The sequence below is a fragment of the Podarcis raffonei genome, chromosome 16 (genome assembly GCF_027172205.1).
Source record: "Podarcis raffonei isolate rPodRaf1 chromosome 16, rPodRaf1.pri, whole genome shotgun sequence".
Lineage (NCBI taxonomy): Eukaryota > Metazoa > Chordata > Lepidosauria > Squamata > Lacertidae > Podarcis > Podarcis raffonei.
The window spans coordinates 40,742,251-40,769,983 of record NC_070617.1 but is presented as its reverse complement, the minus strand read 5'-3'; the positions used below and the strand labels follow the sequence as shown (position 1 = coordinate 40,769,983).

The 27,733-nt window shown below is 42.3% G+C and overlaps 2 protein-coding genes across 2 annotated transcripts; one reads left to right on the top strand and one right to left on the bottom strand.

Annotated features, from left to right (window-relative positions):
• Window positions 1–7,970: 7,970 nt before the first annotated feature.
• Window positions 7,971–17,770, top strand: DIABLO (diablo IAP-binding mitochondrial protein). The gene is made up of 6 exons (XM_053368886.1): window positions 7,971–8,306; window positions 8,878–8,998; window positions 15,769–15,900; window positions 15,999–16,109; window positions 16,436–16,532; window positions 17,062–17,770. Exons 1-6 carry the CDS (start codon window positions 8,254–8,256, stop codon window positions 17,277–17,279), a joined length of 732 nt encoding a protein of 243 aa, XP_053224861.1. The 5' UTR covers window positions 7,971–8,253; the 3' UTR covers window positions 17,280–17,770.
• A 3,134-nt stretch (window positions 17,771–20,904) lies between these two features.
• On the bottom strand, window positions 20,905–24,564 carry B3GNT4 (UDP-GlcNAc:betaGal beta-1,3-N-acetylglucosaminyltransferase 4). Its single transcript, XM_053369136.1, has 2 exons — window positions 24,422–24,564; window positions 20,905–22,355 (listed from the first exon to the last, which is right to left on the bottom strand). The coding sequence occupies exon 2, from the start codon at window positions 22,326–22,328 to the stop codon at window positions 21,246–21,248; it is 1,083 nt and encodes a 360-aa protein (XP_053225111.1). The 5' UTR covers window positions 22,329–22,355; window positions 24,422–24,564; the 3' UTR covers window positions 20,905–21,245.
• Window positions 24,565–27,733: the final 3,169 nt, after the last annotated feature.

Sequence of the window (27,733 nt, the reverse complement as noted above, 5' to 3'; positions counted from 1 at the left end):
GTAGGGTCTCAGCCTGCGTACCAGATGGAGCTGGTAGACAGCTGCCCTGGACACAGAATTGACCTGCGCCTCCATGGACAGCTGTAAGTCCAAAATGACTCTCAGGCTGTGCACCTGGTCCTTCAGGGGCACAGTTACCCCATTCAGGACCAGGGAGTCCTCCACACCTGCCTGCCCCCTGTCCCCCCAAAACAGTACTTCTGTCTTGTCCGGATTCAACCCCAATCTGTTAGCCACCATCCATCCTCCAACCGCCTCCAGACACTCACACAGGACATTCACTGCCATCACTGGATCTGATTTAAAAGAGAGAGCTGGGTATCATCCGCATACTGATGAACACCCAGCCCAAACCCCCTGATGATCTCTCTAGGTGGCTTCATATAGATGTTAAAAAACATGGGGCAAGAGGATGGAGCCCTGAGACACCCCACAAGTGAGAGCCCAAGGGTCTGAACATTCATCCCCCCACCACCACTTTCTGGACACTGCCCAGGAGGAAGGAGCAGAACCACTGTTTAACAGTGCCTCCAGCTCCCAGCCCCTCTAGACATTCCAGAAGGATGTTATGGTCGATGGTATCAAAGGCCTCTGAGAGATCCAGCAGAACTTGGAAACAGCTTTCACTTTTGTCCCTAGCCCGCCAGAGATCATCAACCAGCGCAGGCAAGGCAGTTTCAGTCCCATGATGAGGCCTGAATCCCGATTGGAAGGGATCCAAATGGTCCACATCCTCCAGGTGTGCTGGGAGTTGTTCAGCAACCACCCACTCAATCCCTTAACTTCCTTCTACAACAGATGCTGCATTAAGGGGAGAATTAGCCTCCTGTTTTTAGCACACAAAAATTGTAGGTTGAGAAACCAACCTCAGGCTAACAAGTAGATAGATACATTCCTTTACTAAACAGAACTTAAGCAAGTACAGTATTACATTCTCTTTCCCAATCTGTTTAGAAAAGATGTCAATTTTCAGGGATAAACCCAGAGAAAATAAGTTATTCAAATTAATTGATTTCAAGTAACAATTTACTCCATGTATGCCTTTACTATAACTGATGGTTTTATTGTTTGCAATTTATGTGTAGTCGATCCAAGGCACGTGTATTTAAAAAAAATCTTAATGTGTTATTGGTTTATGGCAGGAAACATAAAGCTTTTGGTTTAAAACCACATAATTTAAAATATAGTTTTATGGTGGGAGGCATGGCTGTTCTGAGATGGGAGGTGTGTGTGCCCTGTCTCACTGCTGTCATGAGATAAGATGCCTTTTATTCTCGATTCAGTAATGCAAATTGAGCTATATTAGGACTCTTAATAAAAGAATCAGGCATGGGCCCTGTGCCAGTCTCTCTGGACTCAACCAAGAAATGAGATATTTGTGATGGGAATTGTCATCCAAAACATAATGGAGATGCCTTTGCTCTGATGCAATAGGGTGCTGGGTGGTCCAGTCATCTTGAGAAAATCAAAATGGTAGCAACGTCACAATCACACCATCATCCCAAGTGGAAAGAACCAGGCAGCTGAGTGGGCCAAATTGCAGCAACTTTACCATCACGGGTCACCCACTCGTTTTTCTTAAACAAGGGGATTTGTGCCTTTGGTGTTAATCTTCAACACAGAGGACCAGGGGTGCCAACTTGAATAAAATATTGTGGCGGCCCAGGTAAGCCCCACCCTGCATAATTGATCACACAATGCGGTGTACACACACTATTTGAATGGCAATGCCCATCAACGGGGGGGGGCATGGCCCCCTCAAATATTTTATTGGGGAGGGCAAAGCCCCCTAGGCTCCTAGGAGTTGGCTTCTATGCACAGGACCATTAAAAAGATTGTAACAGGAAATGTGCAGGAAATCATAAGCTTCCTGAAACATTGGAGCTGAGGTGGAGGTATGAGGCACCCTGGTAGTTATCTTTCCTTCTCCTTACACCTGAGCCCACGGCCAATAGTCGTCAATACGTATTAGAGGACTTTTTAGTTTGGATTATGCATACTTGTTTTCCTTCTACAGGGTTGGTGAACCTGTGACCCTTCAGTTGCTGTTGAACTATGACTCCCATAATCCTTGACTGCTGGCCATGCTGGCTAAGACTTAGGGGACACTGAGCCCAACAACATGTGGAGGGCCACAACTTCCCAGCCCTTGCCCTCCTGGTTTCTGTGCCTGTCTGAAGCAACTGCAGTATATAACTGAAATCATACACACAACTGTTACTGAAAATTGTGGACGGGGAGAACCAGAAACAAAAGCACAATTGTAAGTGGTGGGGGGCGGGAATGACAGTTTATGAAATACAGTACAATGCAATTTTTAAGACACCCAGGCTGCGTGCATTAAACTTTCACTTAAAAAACCCACTAGGGATATTTTTGTGTGACAATGAAGATGAACAAAGGAGTTCTGTATATCCTGCGGTCCTGTCCCTGACCACACCTAGTCCATTCCTACTTAAGCTGCCTTGTAAATACAGCGTCATTATGCCTGCCTCTCCAGATTAACAGACTCGAAGAAGATCCAGCTACATCACAAGCCTCCCACAAGTCAGACGCTAAAGGGAGAGACCAGAAACAAAGGTGCAGAGCAACTTTAAGTAAATGCCGTCATTTGCCCAGGGTAAGAAACTTCTTCTAAATTAGTTTATATCATGTAAAATATTTTAAACTTGTGGTCTGATAACTATATTGTTTTCTTCATATATATAATAAAACCTTGCATGAGATCAGCAGACATATATTGATATTAAGAATGATTAACAGATTATTAAACAGATAATTAACAGATTATTAAACACAGTTTTACAAATTTATCCGATCATTGCTTTTAATAATTATTGCAGGTGCTTGGCATTATGGAAACTCAGTTCACTTCCAACAGCTTTCATATTGTGTGAGAAAAATAATCTTCCTGGATTAGCTTCCTGGCTTTATTTTTCTGTTGTTGAGACAAACGTGTGTTTCTTTAGTCTGTGACCCTCTCAGTGTGTGTGTGCCTCTTAAAAAAAACCCCTTCCATATACAAACACCCTTAGAAAGAATAGGATTTTTTTTATCTTTATACTGAATTGGCTCATCAAATCTTAATAATGGCAAAAATGTGCAGTATGGAATAGGGCAGCCAAGCATATAAGCTCCAAAGCCCTGGGAACTGAAAGGATACAGCGCCCTTACTTCCCCAAAGTTTAAGGACCACTGCAGATGGCTATGTTGCAGTAGTGCTGTATATCAATTTTACCACAATGGATTTCCCACTTTAATGCTGGTTATTTGGGGCAGATAAAAAGATGCAAGCTAAACAATATGTACTCAACCCTAAATCAAAGCAAAAGTTTTCTGCCAGTCTGTCCATTAGATGCAATTATAACATTAAATATTAAAGGAGGCTCCCTCCCTTTGGAGGAACAGACTGCTTTTTATTGGTGCATTTAGGTGGTATTAATGCATTATCAGGTATATATTGAGAGGTTTTGTTCTCCAACTGCACACAATCCATTTGTGGGGTCTAATTTCCTCATGTTTGGCTGACCCCTTTGTGTAGTAATCATTTGTGTAGATGACATATTACTTGGTTTCAAACTCCTAATTTAGATTTTGCAGAACCACTTTCAAATCTGCCCAGAGTACTGCGACCATCAGCGGCCTGAGCACAGATTTCTAGCCATTAACCAACTTAGAGTGTGGTCAAGCCCCGTTGAATTCAGCAAAACTTACTTATGAGTTAATGTGTATGTGACTGCTCTATTATATATATCAGCTTAGGTCACTGTTGTATATCACAAGATCAGTTTCTGCTTTACAATACAACTTTAATCCTACTTTTGTTTTGTCTCTGTCTCCCTTGCAGATCAGACTATTCCCATGCATTTATTTCCACCACATTGCAAAGCCAGAATCATGCAGGAATCGTTTGCTGTCCATTTCCTGAAGGTGCTGAAGGAACTCCTAGCTTTTGTGCTGTTCAGTTACACAGTGCTGTTAGGGGCGCTGCTGTTGGCTGGCTGGACCACTTATTTCCTGGTGCTTAAGTGACAGCTCATGTTTTCCACCAGCCGCTTACAGATGGAGCCCAGATGCACTGTCTATCCAACACCCAATCAATAAACACAATTCCATTTCTATTCTAGAGACTCGACAAGTTTATTTTGTTACCTGCTTAATTATGTATCTTTTAGATATATAAAATGCACGGCAAATTATTTTAATTATTTTTTGGTTGATTGATTGAGGTTATTTATATGCTGCTTTTCCACAATGAATTGTACCCAAAGCAGTTTCACAGCAAACATTAAAAAACACTGAAATGAAGAGCGTTGGAAATATACAAATATATAAAATACAGAACATGTGAGTAAATTCTATCAAAATAACAAAAACAAAAAACAATTTGGCAAACATGACCAAAAAAATAATAATCTCCAAACAATATAGGCTTAAGTACATAAATACATGCCTGTTGCCTTTGTCCATGGAGTTTTCTTGGCAACGATACTGGAGTGGCTTGCCGGTTCCTGCTCCAGGTGGATCACGTTTGGTCAAAACTCTCCACTATGACCTGTTCATCTTGGGTGGCCCTGCACGGCATAACTCATAGTTTCTCTGAGTTATTCAAGCCCCTTCGCCACGGCAAGGCAGTGATCCATGAAGGAGGAGGAGGAGGAGGAGAAGGGGACAACAGAGGACGAGATGGCTGGATAGTGTTCTCAAAGCTACCAGCATGAGTTTGACCAAACTGCGAGAGGCAGTGGAAGACAGGAGGGCCTGGCGTGCTCTGGTCCAGGGGGTCACGAAGAGGCGGACACGACTAAACAACAACACCACATAAATACATAGCAAAACAAGTTAACCAACAATAAAGGTTCTGGTCTTGCTGCACTCGAAGGAGCCTGGCTTAATTAAATACAATTCAAATGGCATACTGCTGGCTTTCAGGCTACAGCTGCCTCCCATTTCCTTACTCCAGAAGAGGCTGACTGCAGCAAAAGGCAAATATCAGGGAGAGCAATGATGGTAAGTCTCTTCTCCAACCTTCTGGAAGTATAGACTGCTGGTGCAGATCTTATTGTGCTTTTTGCATATTGTTTCAGGAGTCGGTATTTCAGTTAGAAGATCAATTACAAATTTATCCTCTGAAATTCATCTTCTTTCTCTTGTCTCTCCATGGGAGTACTACTATAAAAACAGAAGCTAGTTGATCAGGCTGTAACTAGGTTGAGATGTTGACTTTTTAAATTATGATTTGTTACCTCTTTGGAGCACACTCCTGGTTTTGTGCTTTTAGTTTCTCTCTCTGATACAAAATCTCTGGCACAATGCTGTCTGGAGAAGGATTAAACCCCAGTGCAATTGTTCTCTTTAAAAATAAAAGCAACCGAGTTACCTGTGGGTCTTGTATAATTTATGTTGTTCAGATTGGGATTGTTTGCATTAAATCCTCAATAACTGCAGAGCAGAACATAAGATAAAAACGTATCACTACACCTTGTAACAGCAAAACAAAAACAAACACAAATAATAGGAGGACTTAAAAAACAGAATGTTCTGAAGGTATCTACATGGGATACCTGACATAATCAATGCAAATTGATATTAAAAATATTTTTAGGAAAAAGTGACATTTAACCTTTTTGTTACCTATATAATAGTTTCTCAACTGCTACATTGTTTATCGTGGTAAAAGGTCTGCTAAGATTGTTACCTTAAACCCTGAAAGAAATTATATTTTGGGACACAATCTATGAGGAAATGAAAAAATTACTAAAAATTACATTTCACACAAAAAACGGAATCATTCCTCCTTGGGATTCTAACTGACAATATTCCAAAAGAAATATTAAAATTATTTTTCTATGCAGTGACGGCAGCTAGGATATTAATGGCCAAGTACTGGAAGGGTAACCATATACCAACTAGAGAAGAATGGCTACAAAAGCTGAGCCAGTACTTGGAACTCGCTAAGTTGACTGAAGCCTTAAGGAGCAGGTCAAATAAAATAGCCCAGAAGGAATGGGGATGCCTAAATACCTACCTATCGAGTCAAGGTTCAACAACCAAGATTTGGTTGTGTTTAGAATAAACCCGTAAGTGGGGAAATGTCTCCTTATACCAAGATGAGGAATTTATTGAAATATAGAGATATTGTTTTAGTTATAGGAAATGAACCACCGTGAGGTCGATGGAAGTCAAAAAACCAAAAGTATAATAAAAAGAGATCTACCCCAGAAGGGTCAGTATCTCAGTAGAGAAATGAAATTCCGGGTTGCCTATTATAGTTACGTTGTATTATGCTTATGTTCTTACTTTTTGCGTTTGCTCTGTTTTCTTTTGTTTTTTTATTCAATTGAAATGTTTGTATACTTTGTTTCGTTTGTATCTGCATAATAATTCAATAAAAAGTTAAATTAAAAAAGTAGTATTTTAAACATCTAATTAAATATTGTATAAATCTGATCGCCATGAAACTAACGCTTAAAGTTAGCTATTCTACCATAGGTTTTAATTTGCTTAATGTTCATCAAACCTTTCAGTTTATATTTAGGGAAATGTTCATTACGATAGTAATGGTGTATAATGTATATGTGTTTACAAGTTAATGTTTCTGATGATCAGAAGGGCTGAGATCTGGTCTAGATGCCATTTTATGAAATGTGACGTTTATTAAAGTGTAATACTGTACCTGCAAGCAATGCTGGAAACTGCAGCTGGGCAGTGTGCTGTTATATTCATGTCCGGCTTGCAGGCTTCCCACAGGCAGGATCTGGTTGGTCACTGTGAGAACAGGATGCTGGACTAGATGGGCCCCTTGGCCGGATCCAGCAGGCTCTTCCGATCTTCTTAAAGCATCACACAGGCATGTGCAGAAGGGACCTTTATGGGACTGTAGGTCCATGACTTAGGTCCACTCTGTCTGAAAGACTCTGTTCCCCCATACAGTCCTGCCTGGGTGGAGATCTTCAGAGAAGGTTCTTCTCTGGGCGCTGCCACCCTCACAGGCACACAGGAGAGGGCCTTCTCAGTGGCTGCCCCCAGCCAGAATGTGGAACTCCCTCCTGGCTTCCTCCTTGTTGACCTTCCACCGGCACTTGGAGAGTTTTATTGTTTCAATAGGCTTTTGGTAACCAACTGGTTTTTAAGGAAAGGGCTGGTGCTGTGATGCTTTTGTTGCAATGATCTGTATGTGTGTGTGTTCTATTAATGTTTCATTGTTTTTCATTATTGCTTCCTCCCTATGTTTTCATCTGTTTTATCTGTAGGTGTGTTTACTCTTGTGAGGGTTTTTGCTTGTTGCTTTTATTTTGGGCTGATTTGTCATGCTGCTCTTCTGCTGCTTGCGATTTTTCATATTATTTTTTTCATTTGCGTGTGCTTTTTCTGTTTTAATATGTCAGCTACTCTGGAAGTCTGAGACCTAAATAGAGAGAATAAACTTAAGGCAAACTCTATTAAACATAAAAGACACACACGCAAAAAACAAATCCGGGTCTCTTATCAGCCGCCTCTGGCAGCGCGAAAGGAAAGGCGCGCTTTTCCCCTCAGGGCGCAGCGAGGGCGGGGGGGGGCGGCTCGCCACGCGCACGCGCCAGGGGGTCTCTCCCGCCAAAAGGATCACGTGCTAACACGCAAGCGGCCCTCTCGCCCCCCCCCCCCGCTGCTGACCCCGACGCATGCGTCCAAGGGCTTCGGCTTGAAACCTCCTAGAGCCAGAAAAATAACGTAGTCACAAGGGTTCAACTTCCGGTAAAGAAAGAGCCGCTGGGTCATTTAAAGAGATGGACTCTGCAGGACCAGACGAAAGGACGCTCCGTTCCCACAGCCGTCGACGCCAATTCCATCTCGCTCAGGATTTCCAGCAAGTGGGACTCGGAGGCGCCCGTGGCGCCGGGCCGGTAACAAGCTTGCGGTGTCCATAGAGGAGCGCCACTCTACACTTTCGCATCTCTGTAGCGCGCACGTTCTCCTTCCTGCTCTGCGAAGACATAAACAGAACCAGAGCCGTTTCAGAGCGGAAGTGACGATAGAAGGCGGCGGCTTCCTAATAATGAGGATTTTTGTCGTCGTTCTAGCTGTATAAATCCCTCATAGACCCAGCCGGGATCAGTCTCTGAGGAAGGCAACGGCGCGAAACGTGAAGACCGGGACTCTCGCAGAAGAAAAGGGGCGCGGAGGGCTACGTCCCTCCTTACGAAATATCTCTATGGCATTAGCCGTGGCGCTGGTGATGACGTGTTTCCGCTGCGCCTTGACTGAACCAAGATGGCGACGGCCTTGAGTAGCCGGTGGCTGCGGAGCTGCTACGCTTTCTTCAGGTATCTGTAGGAAGGAACCAGCTTCCTCCACTTCGCTCTGCCGCCCCCGCAGCTTTGTCTCCCCCCAGTTTGTATTCACTGTACACATCTCTCTTTTAACTGTTGCTGTTGTGATTTTTAACTGCTGGTTCTGGACGTAGTTTGCCTGTATTGTTTTATTTGGATTATTTTGCTTGTATTGCATCGTGAGCAAATAAAGAAATCAAAATCTGCATCTTCAAAGGTACAAGGTATCTTTGAAAATGTTTTATAGTCTAAATCCTGGAGGAGGTAGACTGTTTTGCAGTGACAGATGTACAGTTGAATTGAATTTTATTATTACGGTCACAGACCAGTTTTGGCTCACTTACAATATCAGGAAAATCATAAAACACAACAGGAATACATTGATGTGTACAATTAAGGAGTTCCTGCTCAGTTTCCTAACAGCCTGGCTTTTGAAATGAGAGGACTGTAAGCAGGACTTGGCTGGCAGTGGACTCCAAATATGGTGGATCTTTGCTCATTTGTCCTCCAGAATTCATATTGCTTATAGCACTTGTACCTAAGATGGATATGTTTTTCCCCCTAGGCACAGTTTTCCCATCCTGGCAAATGGTAAAGCTCGTTGCATGTCAGGATTGAGGGGACCATGGAGCAAAGTGGTAGCACTGGGGTTTGGAGTAACCTTGTCTGCAATTCCTATTACACAGGTAACCCTCTGGGAAATATTTATCGGTTACAATGTCAGGACCCAAGGTTCAACTTAATTTTTAAATTTTTTGGTAGTCTCTCTTTTCTAAAACAAATCATTTCCCTTCCATTTGGGGTTGAATTTTTCTTCTATTTACACCTCCAGCCTTTCTGTCCTTGTTACTCTTTTATCTGGAACTTACTGCCTCCTGTCATCTGTGTCTCTACTTGTTTGCAGCTGTTTAAACAGCATGTGAAAATGTGGCTCTTTGTCAGGGATGGGCAGGAGCCAGAGGAATGGGAGGGGGTGCTGTGTGAGCCGAGGGAGGCAGAGACTGGTGGTGCAAGAGGAAAGTCAGGAAGAGGAGACAGGGCAATGAGAGACAGAAGAGGTGCAGGAGGCCTCGGATATTGGAGAGACCGAGGTGCTTCTAGAGACAGTTATGGAAACCCCACTTTGTTGTCTCCACGCTCAAGGAGAGGTGTGTAGTGCCTGGAACAGCTAGAGCTGCTGTTGAGGAGGATCCATCAGGTGTTTGAATGCACTGCAAGTTTAGGACAGGAGGGGATGGGGCCACACTGTAGCTCCAACTGTCCAAGACAGAGCACGGGTCTGCTAGTCATAGGTGCCTAGACAGCTAGTCAGCATGAGTATTCTTGTGATGTAACCAAGTGCTTTGCTAATAAAGAACTAAAAATTCAGTCGCTCATCCTTGTTGGTCTGGTTCAACACTGTGCTCTGCCTCCACAGTTGGAGGCATACATGCTTCTGAATACCAGTTGCTGGAAACTATGAAAGGGGAGTGTTCTTGTGCTTGAATCCTGTTTGCTGGTTTCCCACCTGCATCTTGTGAGCCACTGTGAGAACAAGATGGGCTCTGGGCCTGAACCAGCAGGCTTTTCTTAGGTTCTTATTATAAGCATACAGCACCTAGCTGCTAAGGTATCATTGCTGCTTTATTTTTCCCTCATATAATTAACGGAGAAATCACAACATTTGGCTTTCTTTATATGCAGACACAATCGAATTAAGTGGCAGTGTGAAACAAACCATTTGCAGTAGTCCATTGCAATTTGTTTTTACTGTTTTTAATTGTAAAACTTTGTTAATAGTGTTGTTTGGGGTGGTCATACTTTATTTCTTTATAATTAATAAAATATTTAAATAACACTAACCCTTTTTCTTAGGACAGAGTTTTGTTATTGGACTACAACTCCTATTATCCCTTACCATTGGCCAGGCAAGTTGTGGCTGATGGGAGCTGGGAATCAAACGACAGGTATAGGGCCTCAGTTTCCCCATTCCTTCCCCCCCCCCAATTTTTTAAAATTGATTTTCCAAAAATTCAAAACAGACATACAAACATCCTGTTTAAATCTTGGTAACATTATTAAGTGACTTCCTCAAATCCCCTTGCTTGAGTTTCATTATATATCATTTTAACAGTTTTCCAAAATCAATTTTCTCAAAAAATTAACTTGATCACTTAACATCTTTCATTCTTTCTAATTTAACTTTAAACATCTTAAATCTTATCCTTACATATTTAAATCCTAAGCCTAACTAATATTTGCAAGCTTTTCCAATTAAGTTATCTTAACATATTTAGCTAAATAGTCTTTAAATTTCATCCATTCTTCCTGGTACTCCTCCTCCTTCTTGTCGTGGACTCTTCCAATCCGGTTGGCCAGCTCCGAAAAATCCATCATCTTCATCTGCCAACAGTTTCCCCATTCCTGTCTTACTGTTGCACAGCAAAGTTTGTAATTTAGAAATGCCTGAGAAATCAGCTACCTGGCAATGGAACCGAGCTTAAGGTGGCACCAGATGGGCACCACAGAGGGTATTCCACAGCTGGCGAGCCACTACAGCAAAGACCCAGAGAAATAAGGATTCTAGTAATGCTAGAGTGAGCCCAATAACACTTTTGAATGAATTGGTTCTGTTGAGCTTTTCCACTTACTATGGAATATGAAATCTTTTTAAAGTATGAAGTGTTCCAGGCGGCTTATCTACCTTTTAGAGTAATTATAACATTAGATGAGGTTTGTAAGGGTTCTTTGTACTCTAAAAAGCAGTAAAGTTATCTTAAAAGTGAGGACCTTTCAGTGTTTTCCTAAGCACACAAATTAGCCCCCGTCTTCCTCCTCCTGTTATAAAACACTAAACTTCAAGCAATCCAATTGAAGTGATTGGCAGTAGATTCAATATGAATTTTCAAAAGGGCATTCATGCAGTGCATAATTCATTTATGAAATTCGTTGCAAGATAACATTTATGATACAGTCATACCTCGGATTGCGAACATGATCTATGCGGGAGGCATGTTCACAACCCACAGCGTTTGCAACCTGCAGCTTATGCGCATGCGCCAAAACCTGGAAGTAACCCGTTCCGGTACTTCTGGGTTCGATGCGGTCCGCAGCCCGAAAACGTGCAACCCACAGCGTTTGTAACCCAAGGTATGACTGTACCTGCTAGCTTTAAAAGTGGAGGTGAATGGAGAATGGGTCTGTTGGTGGCTATTAAAAGCAGTTTTCCTTCATTTTCTGCTTGGAGGCTTTCCAGACATACTTACTTGGTTGAGTTCTGTGAGAAACAGCCTGCTGAACATGATGGATCTTTGTTGTGATACAGCAAAATTCTTAATTAGAGTGACAGTGTCCTTCACATTCAGCTGGTAAAAACCCAGGTGTCATTTAGTTACCAAACTTTTTTAAATGGGAGCAAGATCTGTTAGAGCAAGTAAGAAAGAGCCATTTGTTTCCAGTAACACCGAGAAGATTCTTGAAGATTCTCAAAGCATTGAGGTGCAAGATTATTTAGTCTACAGCAGCTATAAATAGATGTGGAGCACAATTCGAAGTGTTGGTGTTGACCTTTAAAGCCCTAAATGGCCTTGGTCCTATATACCTGAAGGAGCGTCTCCACCCCCATCGTCCAGCCCGGACACTGAGGTCCAGCGCCAAGGGCCTTCTGGCGGTTCTCTCTCTGTGAGAAGCAAAACTACAGGGAACCAGGCAGAGGGCCTTCTTGGTGGTGGCGCCCGCCCTGTGGAACGCCCCCCCCATCAGATGTCAAGGAGATAAGCAACTACCTGACATTTAGAAGACATCTGAAGGCAGCCCTGTTCAGCGAAGTTTTTAATGTGTGACATTTGTTTGTTTATTTGTTTTTTAACTTTTTAAAATTCAAAATTAAAACAACACATATTATCCAGAAACATCATCCTTATTTTTTGCCCCATTTTTCCTCCCTCCCCCCACCCTCCTACACAAACCCCACCCCACCCCCCAGCTTCCCTCAGTTCCAGTCTTTGATTTCTCTGAGAGTGCTGTTTTCTGCATGTTACACATTTGTATAGATCCTCAAACTATTTAGCTGATTATTATCAATAAAAGGTTTGTGAATGTTTATTCAAAACCAGCCAAGGAGTCCAGTTCGCTTTGTTGCATCTTCAAATACTTTGTAAAGGGTTCCCATTCATCTTTAAAGTCACAGTTATCCTTGTCCCATAGCTTATGTGTCAGTTTTGCCAGTTCTGCATAGTCCATCAATTTTTCTTGCCATGAATCTTTAGTTGGGGTTTCTTCAGTCTTCCATCCTTGTGCTATTAGGACTCTCGCGGCCGTTGTCGCATATATGAATATGTTTTTCAGCTTTTTTGGCAGATCTTTCCCTTCAATCCCTAACAAAAATACTTCAGGTTTTTAAACAAATGTTAAATGGAACATTGTCTTCAATTCGTTGTATACCATTTCCCAATTTTTTAAAATTACATTACAATCCCACCACATATGATAAAATGTCCCCTCCTTTTCCTTACACTTCCAACATATATTTGAACTAGTTTTGTACATTTTCCCTAACTGCACTGGTGTTGTGTACCATCTGTACATCATCTTCATGTAATTCTCCTTCAATAGCGAACAATCTGTAAATTTTAAATCAGTTTTCCATAATTTTTCCCACTCTTCCATCATAACGTTGTGACCTACATCTTGTGCCCATTTAATCATAACTGATTTTACATCTTCATCTTTCGTCTCCCATTCTAATAGTATGCTGTATGCGGCCTTCAGTAATTTCACTTTCCCTTCAATCACTTCCGTTTAAAACCTAGATCTTGTGTAACGGAATCCTTTCTTGTTGTCTTCTTTATGTGTTTCATATAGTTGTTGATAATGCAACCAACTCTGAAAGTGGTCTTTGATCTCATCGTAATCTCTTAATTTCCATTTTCCATCATGGTCCTTTAATAAATCAACATATGTGAGCCATTTTCCTTTCTTTTCAAGTGGTTTGAGCAGTAATGCTTCATGTGGTGAAAGCCACCACAGGGTCTTTGATTCCAATAAGTCTTTGTATCTCTCCCATACTCTCATTAGTGATTTCCTGATTATACGGTTGTAAAAACTTCTATGAACTTTCTCTTTCCCATACCATTAAGTATGCGTACCAGCTGAATCTGTTGCCATGTCCTTCTAGTTCTAATGCCTCTTGCTTATCCAATCTCATCCAGTCCCTGATCCATACCAAACAAGCAGATTCATAATACAGTTTAAGGTCTGGGAGGGCAAACCCGCCTCTGTCTTTTACGTCTGTAAGTATTTTATGCTTTATCCTTGGCCTGTTGCCCCGCCCCCCAGATAAATTTTGAAATGTCTTTCTGCCATTTTTGAAAACATTCATCTTTCAGGATGACTGGTATTGCTTGAAAAAGAAATAGCTTTTTTGGCAACACATTCATTTTAATCGCCGATATTTTTCCTAACAATGAGAGATTCATTCTATTCCATATTTCTAAATTTTTTTACTTCAAGCCTAATTTTTTCATAGTTATTTTTAAATAGGTTTATATTTCTTGATGTTAACCAAATCCCTAAATATTTAACCTTTTTATAGACTTCAATCACAATGTTTTGTTCTAACTCTGTTCTTTCTTCTTGCTTCATGTTTTTAACTACCGTAATAATTTAGTTTTATTCCTATTTAGCTGAAATCCTGCCACTTCCCCAAATTTCTGATTTTTTTCTATTACTTTAGGGAGTGAAGTTTTAGGTTCTTCCATTGTTATCACTAGGTCATCTGCATACGCTTTTAACTTGAATTCACTTTTCCCAGTTTTTACACGTGTGATCTCTTTATCCGCTCTTATGTTTTTGGCAAGTACTTCCAAGACCAGGATAAACAATAATGGTGATAATGGGCATCCTTGTCTCATTCCTTTTTGGATCTTTTTATAATTAGTTTGGCTTTTTGTTCTGAATAGATTGCTGCTATTCCTTTTAAAAACTTAGAACCACTTCTGATTTGTTCTAACAGCTTTATCATGAACTTCCAAAAAACATTATCAAAGGCTTTTTCAGCATCTATAAACATCATTGCCGCTTTCTTTTCATTTTTAACCTACAAATATTCTATTATATTCAAAATAATTTTAATGTATTTTTAATTTTTGTTGGAAGCCACCCAGAGTGGCTGGGGAAACCCAGACAGATGGGTGGGGTACAAATAAATTGTTGTTGTTGTTGTTGTTGTTGTTGTTGTTTATTATTACTTATTTATGGACTTCACAATTCCTGCAGGGGAGAGACTGCTGAGCTGAGTGCAGGCAGCATGTAGGACTGAAGTGTGCCTTACTTTCTGTGTGTAAAGTTGTAAATAGTCTTCTACTGTCAAGATTGATATTGCCTTTCAAGTAAACAAGGCTTGACTGAGCTCTACTGCTTCCATGAGTGTTTTATTGCCATTGGCCGTACACACCTTGATCCTTTCAGTGCTTAAGCTGTGTGATCGTCGCTCTGCTGTGCAAGGGAGCTAGCATACACGCAAGGAAGTGTTGCTGGACCACCCTCAAAATTTACAGTTGGAGATCGTAAAATCTTCTTCAAGATATGGGTGGCTGAAATAGCACCAGATATTTGGAACTGGTGATGGAAAGCTTGTAGTATTAGTTTGAAGGATGTTGGAGGTATAATGCTACAGCTGCAAATATGCACCATATAATTTTGTCTTTTCCAAAAATTATTATATTCTGTATGGCTGTAGTTTACAAGATAGAAGTAACTGTGGGTTATGTTTTCCCAATGCATTTTCTAGTTATTTTATTTGGTTATGGTTTATTTGGTTACCAGAAGGTAAAGAACTAACAGTTCATCTATTGACAGCTGCACGGATCGCTATTAGTTATAACTGGGGAAAACCCAGTGCTCTGACTTTAGATGAGTGGAGAGCTAAGGTGTGAGATATTGGACATATGATAAAACTGACAAACTCAGAACAAAAGAAGAAAAGCCTTGGCAATCTGTTCAGTGAAAAGTAGAGACTTTTTAATTATGTAAATATGGGATAATGTCGAGCCACATACTTTATTAGGAATTGCCTGAGGATAAGTAAACATTGTACTAGGTTTCAATAATTAGTTAACAGGTTTTACTCACAGTAGACCTACTGAAATTAATGGACATGTCTAACTTAGGTCCATTAATTTAAACGGGTTTTATCTGAGCGAACACTGGTTTTACCATTCCAGTTGTTTTAGGTCATTTTTTTCTTATAAGTAACAGATAGTATTATCATTTTGGTATCATTTTATATATTTTACACATTCGTATATATATTTATACTTTTGATTGGTGTACTCACTGTTACGCTAATAAAATATTTTTTAAAGTTAATGACTTCTGGCTTTTTTCTTTTTTGCCGGCAGCCATGTCAGGTTTCCAGATTTTGAAGAGCTATTATTTTGAAAAGCAAGCTGGCAAACACATAATATTTGTCTTTCAGAAACATGATCCAAGCTCACTTAGCAATGAAGCGTTAATCCGAAGAGCTGTGTCTTTAGTAACCGATAGCACCAGTACCCTTCTCTCTCAAACAACATATGCGTTAATTGAAGCTCTAACAGAGTATACAACGGTAAGATGCTCTCTGTCTCTGAACTTCTGAATTCTGTAGCATAACACAAACTTTTAGTTAACTGGGTGCTACTGAGTATGGGTTGTTTCCTGTTGCAGGCAGTTTACACGTTGGTGTCACTGTACCAGAAATACACACACCTCCTTGGGAAAATGAATTCCAATGAGGAGGATGCAGTTTGGCAGGTGATCATTGGTGCTCGAGTAGAGGTAAGGAACCAGCAAGAAACCTGGGCTCAATGCATCTTTTTCAGGAACCAGTATTCCAGCATTGATATTCTGGATATGGACCCCAAAGGCCTGATTTCAAATTCCTTACTCCATTCTCACTTGAAACAGAGCTTTTTTTTTTTTTAAAAAAAGCAGGCTTAACAGTGATCAGATATACAGCTGTAAGTTCAAATGAGAGTGGTTGTAAACGAAATGTGCCAAATCAGAAGTTTGCTTTTATTTAACCTAGCCTGCTTATAAAATGTTTATTTTTGGTGGAATAAGCAAGTTCAGATGCTGTTTCTCATTGTAGCTTTTGTCTTTAGATGACTGCGAAGCAACAGGAGTACCTGAAGTTAGAATCCAGGTGGATGACTGCATTGCGCCTTTCAGAGATGGCAGCAGAAGCAGCGTATCAGTCTGGTATTATTCACTGAAGCATATCCCCATCACTGAATAGCTCCCCACTGTTGTCCTTGCATCTTAGGACAAGTTGTATTCACTTGAATTGTCTCTCAAACACTTTGGTCCGGAAGAGTGTACATGTAGGGGTGTTCCCACACCTGATTTTGGAGTTTGGGTTGTACCATAGAAGCCCCCCCCCCCCCCCGCCTTCCAAAAGCTTTTTGGAGCTGTTAAAAGAAAATAGCACAACATGCATATATGTGTTTAATTAAATGCAGACCATGTTTGGAGAGATCTTTTTAAACCAGCCTCAGGATTTGTTGTCCTGTGATGTGGTAAAAGAAAATAATGGAAGGAATTCTGCAATACGGGTGCAAGGAAAGTCTGCATCTGCAACCATGTATGTCTGCACGTTGTCGTCATATGACAGCCATGTCTTAATGTGAATGACATGTGCCCATCCATGAACACCCTTGGATCTGTGCCTGGACCCAAGTCCAATCAGTGTTGTGGTGTAAAACTGCTGATTTTAACATTACTTTTTCAGGAGCTGATCAAGCATCCGTTTCAACACATAACCACATTCAGCTGGTGAAAACCCAAGTGCAAGAGGTGCGGCAGCTGTCGCAGAAAGCAGAGACTAAGCTGGCGGAAGTTCAAACTGAGGAGCTCATGAAACTGACAGAAGAGCCAGCGTTGCTGCCCGCCGGTCGACAAGCCAGCGTGGAGGAAACCGTTGAAGAAGCCTACCTGCGTGAAGACTGAAGTGTTGCTAGCCTTGAGGATTTTGCCCCCAACTTTGATGGGGGAAGGAGGCACTAAGTTGAAATACCAACCTTGTTAGCTGCAGGTCTTGGACATTGGAAGTTGTGTTTCTGATTTGTGGGAAAGTGTTTCTATTTAAATCAACTATGCAAATGTGAAGGTAGCCAGCTGAGGGGGTCCTTTCTTGGCTGTGGAGATCTATTGTTAGAATGGCTAATGAAGATGATTCAGTAACAGGTCCTCAAACTCTCAAAAGCCTGGAGCTAACCTTCAATTTCAAAAGGGTTGGGTTTTTTCTTTGAAAATATTTACTTGGGTTGTAAAGGAAATGAAGTCATGCCAACTATTATTGCACCTGAAATTTCACAAGTAAGTTGCCAGAAAGTCAGTTTAAAAGATAAATGTCACTTGTGTGTGTATATGCTCCCCCCTACTTATGTGAACTTTAGCAACCTCTTTTTAAAAATAAAAGTTAGCAGGACTTCTTTTAACTGTAGCTAAAGGCAGATTCTTAATAGTGGACTATGCAGACAATCGTCCCAATATGGCACAGGTGATCTACATGCTAGCACACAGTAGCTGAAGTCACACAAGGCTCTCTCAATACATAACCACAACCACAACCAACAACAACAATAATTTAATCACTCAATTCAGATAGCTGCACCCAGCAATGGGAATAATCTGTTGTCCTAACGTTATGGAGTAAAAAATGCAAAAGGTGATGGGGAGAATAGGTTGTGCAGCATCTATCACACTACTAAAAGGCACCTTTCGAGACAAGTGATTAAAATTTTCAGTGCAATCTTGCACATTCAGTATGACTTACTCATAAGTGCATTTAATCTAACTCCAACAAAACTGTGTTTCAAATCAAATATACCTCTACATAGCTTGGAGCTTATGAGATATAGAAGTGGGTTTTATCTTGCTCAAACACAAAGTGAAGAGAACCCTTTGGAATGCTATGTGAGCCAGGTAATGCCAAAAGTGAAGAAAGAAAGGTGGGCTAGGCTTTTTTGTAAAGGCAAATCACTTCCTGTGGTCAGATGGAACTGTTGCACACAAACATTCACTTCTCACTGCTACACACATCATGGCTCAATAGACACACCACAAGCGTCCTTTCATCTCCTCTTCATACCACCATAATTGAATGCCCCTTGCTATCAATTACAGCAAAAATAATTGCAAAAATAATCACACATCTATGCCTCCCCATAAAGACACTGTTCTCATAGATTGCAAACTAAATTTAATGTTCTATTCTCCACCCACCAACTCCCAACTTTAGGGAAGCATAAATCAGATTGCATCAGAAAAGAAAGTAGTCAGTTCTTTTTTTAAATATAGGAAAGGTATGCTAAAAAAAAAAAAGGGTGGGATGCGGGTGGCGCTGTGGATTAAACCACAGACCCCAGGACTTGCTGATCAGAAGGTTGGCGGTTTGAATCTCCGTGACGGGGTGAGCTCCCACTGCTCGGTCCCTGCTCCTGCCCACCTAGCAGTTCGAAAGCATGTCAAACTGCAAGTAGATAAAGAGGTACCGCTCCGACGGGAAGGTAAACGGCGTTTCCGTGCGCTACTCTGGTTCGCCAGAAGCGGCTTAGTCATGCTGGCCACATGACCCGGAAGCTGTACGCCAGCTCCCTTGGCCAATAAAGCGAGATTAGCGCTGCAACCCCAGAGTTGGCCATGACTGGACCTAATGGTCAGGAGTCCCTTTACCTTTATGCTAAAAGGAACAGCCAGGACTTGTGGGCCTTGTCAGCAATGATTTGGATTTCTGCTGTTTGACAATGCATTATGCTTTTTTGGAGACAACAAGGCAGTCCATCAAAACAAAAACTGCAGCATGGAAGGCCCAGAGATTTTCAGGAGAGGGGAATGCAAAAGATGCAGCTTGAGAAAATGTAAGAAGGGGAGAATCCAACTTAGCTGATGACATTGCATAATAATAATTTTTAAAAATCAATACAGAAATTTGAACAACAATAATAATATGAAAAGATGTGTCTATGTGTGCTTGTAATGCACATCACCCTTACAACTAAGCCCAGGAAAGTTACCTGCCCATTAACATCTTTACTAGCCTGTTCACTTACCCTGTTTATGTAAATTTATGGAGCTGACAAGACTAAAAAATGGGTGATGGGGAGAAGAGGAAAAACACGGTTTTCCAATTTATTAACATCTTCCCCCCCCCCCCACTAGCTGGTCACCTGGAGACACTTCACACATGCAGGTGATCAGCTGCATTGCCCATTTTCTGTTCCCCGTCTCCCTGCAATCTTTAATTTTAAATGCTGCATAGACATTTCTTCTATCCATTTTTCTCTGTTGTCGCATGGGAGTTCAACCCCTATTCTTCCAAATAATTCAGCATTGGTGTGAAAGGGAAGGAAACGAAGCAAGCCAGGGTTATTTGCAGTTCCTTTTCCTGCCCAAATTCCAGTGAGAAAAATGACTACTGAAACATGAAAACCATGAAGACATGTTATGGCTCTTGGTTAGGCATGAATATATTGTGCAACATGTATTTTGTTACAGTACAGTGGCTTACCCCTTAGGTTAATACAGAGGTTACCGTAAAAGACGATTCGGGGTTTCTATCTTCAGAGTCCAGCTACCCAGGCCTAGTGAAGCACTCTGCACCTGCCTTCCTCCAGATGCTTAACTACAGCCCCATCTTCCTTGACCCCTGTCTACTGCTAATGAAGTGCAAACATCTGGAGGGCCCTCAAATTGGGAAGAGAAGCACCTGAGTTTGGAGAACAGCTCAAAATACCCCTGGACTTTACGCCAAGGCCAGGGTGGCTTGCTACTGTAGGAGACTCCAGTGATCTAGCGACACTACACATTTTAACAAGTTTAGCTGTTGTGGGTCCTCTCTCCCTGAGAACTATGGGATTTGTACTTTTACAAACTCATCCCTCATCTGGAAGCCATGAAAATGATTAAACATGTTTTAAACTGATCTAAACCTGTGTAGAGGAGACATGTCTTGATGCCAGATTAGAAGAAGACACACCCTGGGGTTAGTCTGATGGGGAATGTTATTAATTGCGCCTTTTCTGTTAAAGAAAACATCCTGCCTTTCACCATCATGTAACCCAGGGTATCCACTGGTGCTCTCTGCTTATAAGAAGAGTCTGCTGGACCAGGGCAATGGTCAGCATCCTGCTCTTCTGGGAAGCCCATGAGCAGAACCTGGGTACCATAGCAGTCTCCTCATCTGTAAGTACCAGCAACTGGTGCTGAGAGGGACGTTTCCTCTGACAATAGTGGAAGAATATAGTCATTATGGCTGGTAGTCTTTGATAGCCTTATCAGGCACTGAACAGACTGAACCTGCGTAGCTCCATTTTGTGTGCCCTCAGACCACATCCTGCAACCAACATTCCACCAGAATATTTGAGACTTCACATATTCGCTAGTGAGACATTTACAAAGACTGCCAAAAGTATTACACTGGTTGCTTTACCTTTGACCGTAGTGCTTCAACAGAGAAAATACGATTTTTTAATGTTTTCTCTCAAGTTGAAGTTTTTTCTCTTTATGGACCAATGTACTCCTGATGAGTACCTCCAGTCAAGGTGAAGCTGGTGCAGCAGGTAACCAAAGAAACAGAAACAAGAGACGACTTTATTTTAGGATGCAGGGAGAGCCTGGCCACAGCCATTTACTCCAGTACCAGGGAGAAGATGCTACCAGGAAAAACATGAAAGCAAACCCTCCCCCCCCCCACTCCTCTGCAGCAGCTGCCTCTGGGCATGGCAGGTTGCTAACTTTTGAGGACACCTGTAAACAATTTGGGGGGGGGGTGGGAAATCAGTGCAATAAAATTATTCTACAATAAACAATCTAAAAAAAAAAGGAAAGATACCTGTTTATATCAATTTAAGCCAGCTCCTATCAAAGTCTCAGTCTGGTAGTTTTACTGCACCAGACACATCCTAATCTATCCTATAGTTTCTGAGTTACTGACGTGGCACATCGGAGGTTGTCGTCTTTCAGCAATGTCCACATGACCCACAGCTCTGTTGGGTTCAGTTTGTGTATAATCATCAGTTCTTTGTACAGGCAGGGATCAAAGGGATTAAAGGGCCTCTGGATTCCAAAGGTCTTAAAGCCAGGATGGTGCATTGGGATGATCCCCATTTTGGCCAAGCACATCCCAACAAAGACATCGTCTATTGGGAACAACTCAGTGTCCTCAACCGTCACCTGCAGCTGCTGCACCATCAGCCGTGACATGACATAGCCGCCGCCCCCAGCATAGTGTGGATAGAAGGATGCCGGATACATTGACTCTGGGATGAAATACTTGGTGTTGGTGTTCCTGATTGGCCGGGCTTTGCTGATGACATCCCCAGCAAAAAGGTATTTGTCAGGGTCCAGATGCTCAAGGAACTCTACAATGTTGTACGTGTTCACAAAGACATCATCATCGCCCTTCAACACAAAGCAGGCATGGGGGCAGTCCTCTGCCACCCACCGAAGGAAATGCAGCTCCTTCAGTGTCAGGTTGAAGAAGTTATCAACAAAATCCCACTGGAGGATATCGTCAAATTCCAGGTTTTCATAGGCCAAAAGCTGGTGGAGGGAGTGAGCCTGAACTTTGATCTCTGAGCGGCCAAGCAAGAACAGGAGCCTCACCAATTTACCACCAATAATGGCCTCCTTCCCCCAGGTGCTCCTGATGGCTGCGCGGCGGTCTATGTTCACAGGGGTGGACTTGATTGCTAGCAGGAGGAAGGTCTCTGCAGCACATCTGGAGGGCTTCAGCAATGTCGAGAAATTCCGGCAGTGTTTATAGGTTAAGAAAACACGGTGAACCTCAGGGAGGGAGGGAAAGGAATTTGCAACCATCATGTCTGGCAAGCATTTGCTTGATTTCACCAGCTTGGGAACGCTCACGTTTGGCCTGCGCAGTTCTCTGTTTGCCAAAGACGCAACCAGCTTGGCATCTCTCCTTAAGTAGACCAAGCATGCAAGTACTAGAGCTGGTAAGATGTACACCGAGAATCTTCTCATCCTGGTCTGCATCTCAGCTAATGTCGGAGAACTGAACCCCTACATGACAAAGATGGAGGACAACTGTGAGGTTACTTTTCCATGTGCTCTGTATTAAGTTAAGCAAGTGAGCACACAATCTGTTCTGTTTGAAATATTATGAGCACAGGTGGGATTCCTACTACCTTAATAAAATCACACAACCCCACACCCGATTACTTGGGCTGTCAATCCGATTAAAGAAATCTTAGCAAATAAATAGTATGAGTTTCAGCAAATTAATTGAACAAATCTGAATCTGAGCAAAAATAATGCTGAAGCAACAACACAGTTCCTTGCTGAAGAGAGGGAAACAGTAGTTGCCAAATTCAGTTTTATGGGTACTTCATATTGTTAAGATTATACGTATGTCAAATCTGCTACAGATTAATCAAAGAGCACTATGTAATCAAATCTGCTACAGATTAATCACAGAACACTATGTAATCAAAGGGTTTTTTTAATTGGTTAGATTAATCAATTAAATATTGCAGACCTGCTTATTACCTCAACACCCTTGTAAGTTGTCTTCCTAAAGCCCTTGCTATTGTTTTTACCAGGACATAATTTCTCAGTGTTTCTACACTAAGCGGGGCATTCATTTTGGGTGAGCCAACATGACTAGCTCCATGCAGGCATCAGATTCCAAGAACTGCCACTTTCAACCCACCAGACACATAAGAAGCAAATGAGTAGTTCTCATGACCGTAAAAAGACACAACTGAAGACATAGAGGCAGTTGGCTCAAAACTAGGACTCTTAGTGGGATGGAGCGGAATCCAATTCACAAACGGTGTTTCCTGCAAGTGAGGTTATACCTATGATTTCACCATAGTGTAATGCACACCTTCCATGGCTCACATGGAGCTGTGCCTTGCAAGTAAAATCTGTGGGAAGACTTACTTGCACAAGAGCTCCATCTGTGTACTGCAAAAGACATGAAGCTCTGGATCAGAATCCCTCTCTCAGAGGCACACACAAGCTCCTAGTTCTGCTCCTATAATCTGCACTCACTTACCCCCTCCCTCAGTCACCACTCACCACAACTATGTTCTTTTCTCCTTAGCTGACTTTTCTCTAACTATTTCTGCCCCAAGAGCATCGGAATAAAGGCAAGTGGCTGCCCAGCTACCTAAACATTTGCTGATGCAAACTGACACGGATGCCTCCAAGTTGCCAGCGGGTTGAAGAAACTGATGGAAAAGAAAAATGATGAAAATAAGCAAGAGGCCGTTACAGATCTTCAGGTTTTGAGTTTTCTGGGTGCAGAGCAGAAGAGCTCCTTCCCCCAGCTGGCATGGTGCAAGTTCAACCACACAGATCAGCTGCTGTGGACCACACAAGAGTCTCATTGTGAAACCAGGTGGCCCACGGAGCTGCTCCCAACCGCCAAAGGAAGTCTCAATTAGCATCGTTTACAAGCAGTTGACTATTAGCAACAAAGAGCAGGGATTGCCTGAGTACCACCTAAAGGGGCATTGGCCGGCTGATCTAGCACCTGGGCAGGAAACCAGGGTTGTTGTGTGGTGGGCTACTCTGGTTAAAAAAGAGGCAAGCCTGACTTCAAAACCCTGTGGCTGAATGTGGTTCCTAGTTGCTTATTAAGCTTTAATACAGAACTGAAGTGTGCACACTTCTGCCCCATGAGATGCCCCACCATCACGTCCACCCAAAAGTTCATTTTTGTGCAAGTAACTACAAAGTGTGATGCCTCATCGCCAATCCTGGCTGACATACTTCTAAATAAAGGTCTGGCGCTCCTTCCCTGGAGACTGTGCTGTACTACATGTCCTGCTGTCATGAAGCCTTGTCTCTTTTCGACTGCCCAGTACAGCAATCCATAAGGAAGTGTCATTGGCTCAGTCCGGTGGAACTCTCTGTCACTGGAGAGTCAGCAGGCACCTCCTGTGCCCACTTTTAAACACCTGCTAAAAACTTTTCTGCCAGGCCTATACAGATAATTAACAGCATGCCTCCAAGCATGGGCTACTCGTGTCTGTTTTTAATTTCCTTTTGTTTTTAACTTGTTTTAAATTTTTCATGATGTATTTTTATAAGAAATAAATAAAATGATAAATCAGTGTTACCTTTTTGCAAGCTGTCAGCCAAGCCTAAATTTCCCCAGCTGCTTCCAGGTGAGCAGGCTCAGGACAGAAAAACAAAACCCTCGAAAAAACCTGCGAGAAAAGTCTCTGCGCCTCCCGGGTGGGCCGCTGCAATCCTCCGAGAGAGCGGAGAACGGAGGGGAGTAGAAGGCGGCGGCCGGCAGGCAGGCAGAAATCCGCCCGGTCCAGGTCGGCAAAGACTCTCCGCTGGCCCCGCAACCTCCGCCCGCCCGCCGGCCGGCAGGAAAGCGGACCCTCCGCCGAGCCCCTCTCGGGAAACGCCTCGGGCGCGCCCGGCCGGCTGCCTGGCCCGTCCTGCGAGGGGCGGGAGGGCGCGGCGCCGCGCGCGGATCGGGGCTCCGGCCGCCCTCGCCGCCGCCTCCGGGGAGCCGCCTTCCGCCCGCCCCCGCGGGACTGGAACCAGTGCTGCGGGGGGCAGAATTGAAAATCCCCCCCCCTCCATCCCTAGGCTATGTACCCATCAGGCCTTGAAAGAATATTCAAAGTACATTCTTTCCCTGAAAGAATTCTGGGCAGTAAAGTTTGCCCCAAGCAGAGCTACAATTCCCAGTGACTCTTAACAAACTACCAAATTAATGTACTATTCCATATTTGCTAATTAATAAAGATCACAGTGCTTTGTAAATGCCAGTCATTCTGCGCGAATTAAAGAATTTATGAGGAATACATGTACCTTTAAGGATGCTGGAGAAGGAACTGGGGGTGCAAGGCTTTGGAGGAACTTAGTCATGGGCAGGTTTGTGGAGGTGCAGGTGAGATGAGGCCAGCACCATTGATGCCCCAGGCAGGAATACCATCTGCATGGACCAGGGGTGTACTCAGCACCTCTCTCTTTTTAGAATATTTTATTGATTTTATAATAAAATGGCATTGATCAACTTCCAACAAAACCTGCAGTCTTACATGCATAAATTAGAAAATATAGAAGGGACACTGTCAAAACTGAATCTATCCCTCTTTTTCTGAGCAGTAGGACTGCCCACAACTGCCATCACATTGCAAAGATATCTCACCTTTGAAATGAAACAACGGCAACCCCACAGACTTATGGTGTCTTTATTTGCAATATTAGGGTTTTTCCAGACTGGCGATTTTTGTGGAGGTGCTGTGCAGCAAAAATAATGCACGAGTGCTGGATTTAAGCAGGAGAGTGTGCAAATTATTCCATTTTATTAGTTGTTCTGTGATACTGCTGCAGTGTTACTGGGGTCTGGAGAGGCAACAACATCAGGACAAAAAAAAAAGGAACCCCAAATATGTATGCTCTGAAAAGATACAGAATTTCAGGAGGAAGTTATGGGACACACACTGATTGGAAATGAAGCCATACGCCTGCCCCAAAACGTTTGCATGTGCCAGCGTTACTGAAAGCAGAATCATGTATAACCACCCTGACAAATCATGCACAATAAAGAGCACCTTCTTCAGTTGGCTACAGTGTGGTGCTGATAGTGTCAAGGTTGCAGATCTGATCCCTGTAAGGGACAGCAGCCCAGTTTATTTATTTATTTTTTTAAAATATATTTATTGGGATTTTAAAAAAATAAAAAAGAAAGACAAAAAAGAAGAAAAAAAGAAAAAAAAGAACAATTAAAAAGGTTTACATTGCTTGCTTTCCATAACCAATTTCCTTGACTTCCCCACACCTCCCCTTCTTGTATTCCAATTCCAATTTTTAGCTCAGCAAATTCTTGTCCCCACACTTTACCTTATTTTCTCTAATTCATTTTAATTAACCAATTTTAACTTATAAACCTCAATCTTTATATATCAATACTTATTCTTAGAAAACTTTTCCTAAATTCGCCCCATCAATTTAATTAACCAATTTTAACTTAAAAGCCTCAATCTTTATACGTCAACACTTATTCTTAACAATCTTTTTCTAAGGTCGGCCCCAATTCCCTTCCCCGAAATTCCCATTTTTATGTTAGTGGCAAAACCAAATTAGTTAAAACAAAATATATTTATACACCCTTTGGATTCCCAAAGCCCCACCACCCCCTTTCCCGGTTTCGAACCCCAACCAAAGTCCATCAGTCCATCTGTAGTCAGCCTGGCGACCTCACGTCGCTCTCAACTCTCTCTCAATTCCTCTCTGCCGGTTTTTTTTGATAGTCCTTTATTTTAAATTCCGAATCTCGAAGAAGCTCTGTTCCAATAAGGTCCATATTTCTTCCAGCCAGGCCTCCATATTTAAAAATGGAGCCAAGATCTTGTTTCTTACTTCTCTTAGGTCCAAATGTCCCAAAGGCTCCAATTTCCACATTAGCCAGGTTTGTATTCCATATGTCTTCAGATCTCCATGTAGGGAGATCTCTCCATTTTCCATTCTTCAATTCAAACCAAATTTCCATCATCCTGATCTTGTTTTCCTTTATGTCCATCTTAATCGGCCTCTGGCTCTCCTCAACCATCTGTGGCATTATAGCTCCTCCTTCTTTTTCCTTCAGATCATCATGTTCCTCTTTAATCACATTCTCAGATTTCTCAGATTTCTTTTCTTCTTCGGCTGTAAAGATTTTTAGGTCAACAACAAAGCTTCCCTGTTCCTCTGCAAGAACTTGAGTCAAGTCCCTTCCAGGCTCAGCAACTTTATTTACTGTTCCCTTCAGTATTGTGACGTTTATAGTCAAAACATCCGTCTGTTCCTGCAATTTTCCCAGGAGAGAGAAGGTCTTCTCCAGTTCAGCCAGTATTTTTCCACTTACAGCCATTTTTGTAATGTCCTAAACCCCCTCTAGAGGGATTCTAGTTTCTTAATGTCTTCCAATTCCCACCCAAAAGCCAAGTTAGCCTTTTCTTCTTTCTTTTAACAATTTGTTACCAAATTGTAGCGAGTATAACCAGCAAAGACAGCAAAAACAAAGTTTCCCTTTTTTCCCCAACTTTGACAGCTAGTTTGACAGCTGTCAAAGTCTTTATGCCTCTTCCGCAGGCTCTCTCACCGATCGCTCCCGGGTCTGGGGGGAGGGGTGAATTCTGTTCTCAATGTTAGCTCTTATCCTCCAGCACAATCACTTAAATTGCCCCAACGTAAAGTTAATTGCTTTTCTCCACAAAGAAGAAAGGTATTCTCACAACCTTAGTAATAAAATCCTTGCTTTACGATGTTTACAAGGCGGGTAGGCGGACTTCCTCTTAGCACCTTACCCGATCGTGCCTAATTCCCAAAGAAAATTTCCCTTTTAAGTCCAATTTCCGTGTTACTCACGGGTTGTTGCTTTTAATCCAAATGTTCAGAGGAAGAAGTTAGCGCTCTCCGTCCATGGC

Excerpts from the sequence above, each read along its gene's own strand:
- DIABLO (XM_053368886.1), top strand. The coding sequence starts at position 8,254 with ATGGCGACGGCCTTGAGTAGCCGGTGGCTGCGGAGCTGCTACGCTTTC. Across the intron at positions 15,901-15,998 it reads CTCTAACAGAGTATACAACG|GCAGTTTACACGTTGGTGTC; the intron begins GTAAGATGCTCT and ends TTCCTGTTGCAG. Across the intron at positions 16,110-16,435 it reads TCATTGGTGCTCGAGTAGAG|ATGACTGCGAAGCAACAGGA; the intron begins GTAAGGAACCAG and ends TTTTGTCTTTAG.
- B3GNT4 (XM_053369136.1), bottom strand. The coding sequence starts at position 22,328 with ATGCAGACCAGGATGAGAAGATTCTCGGTGTACATCTTACCAGCTCTA.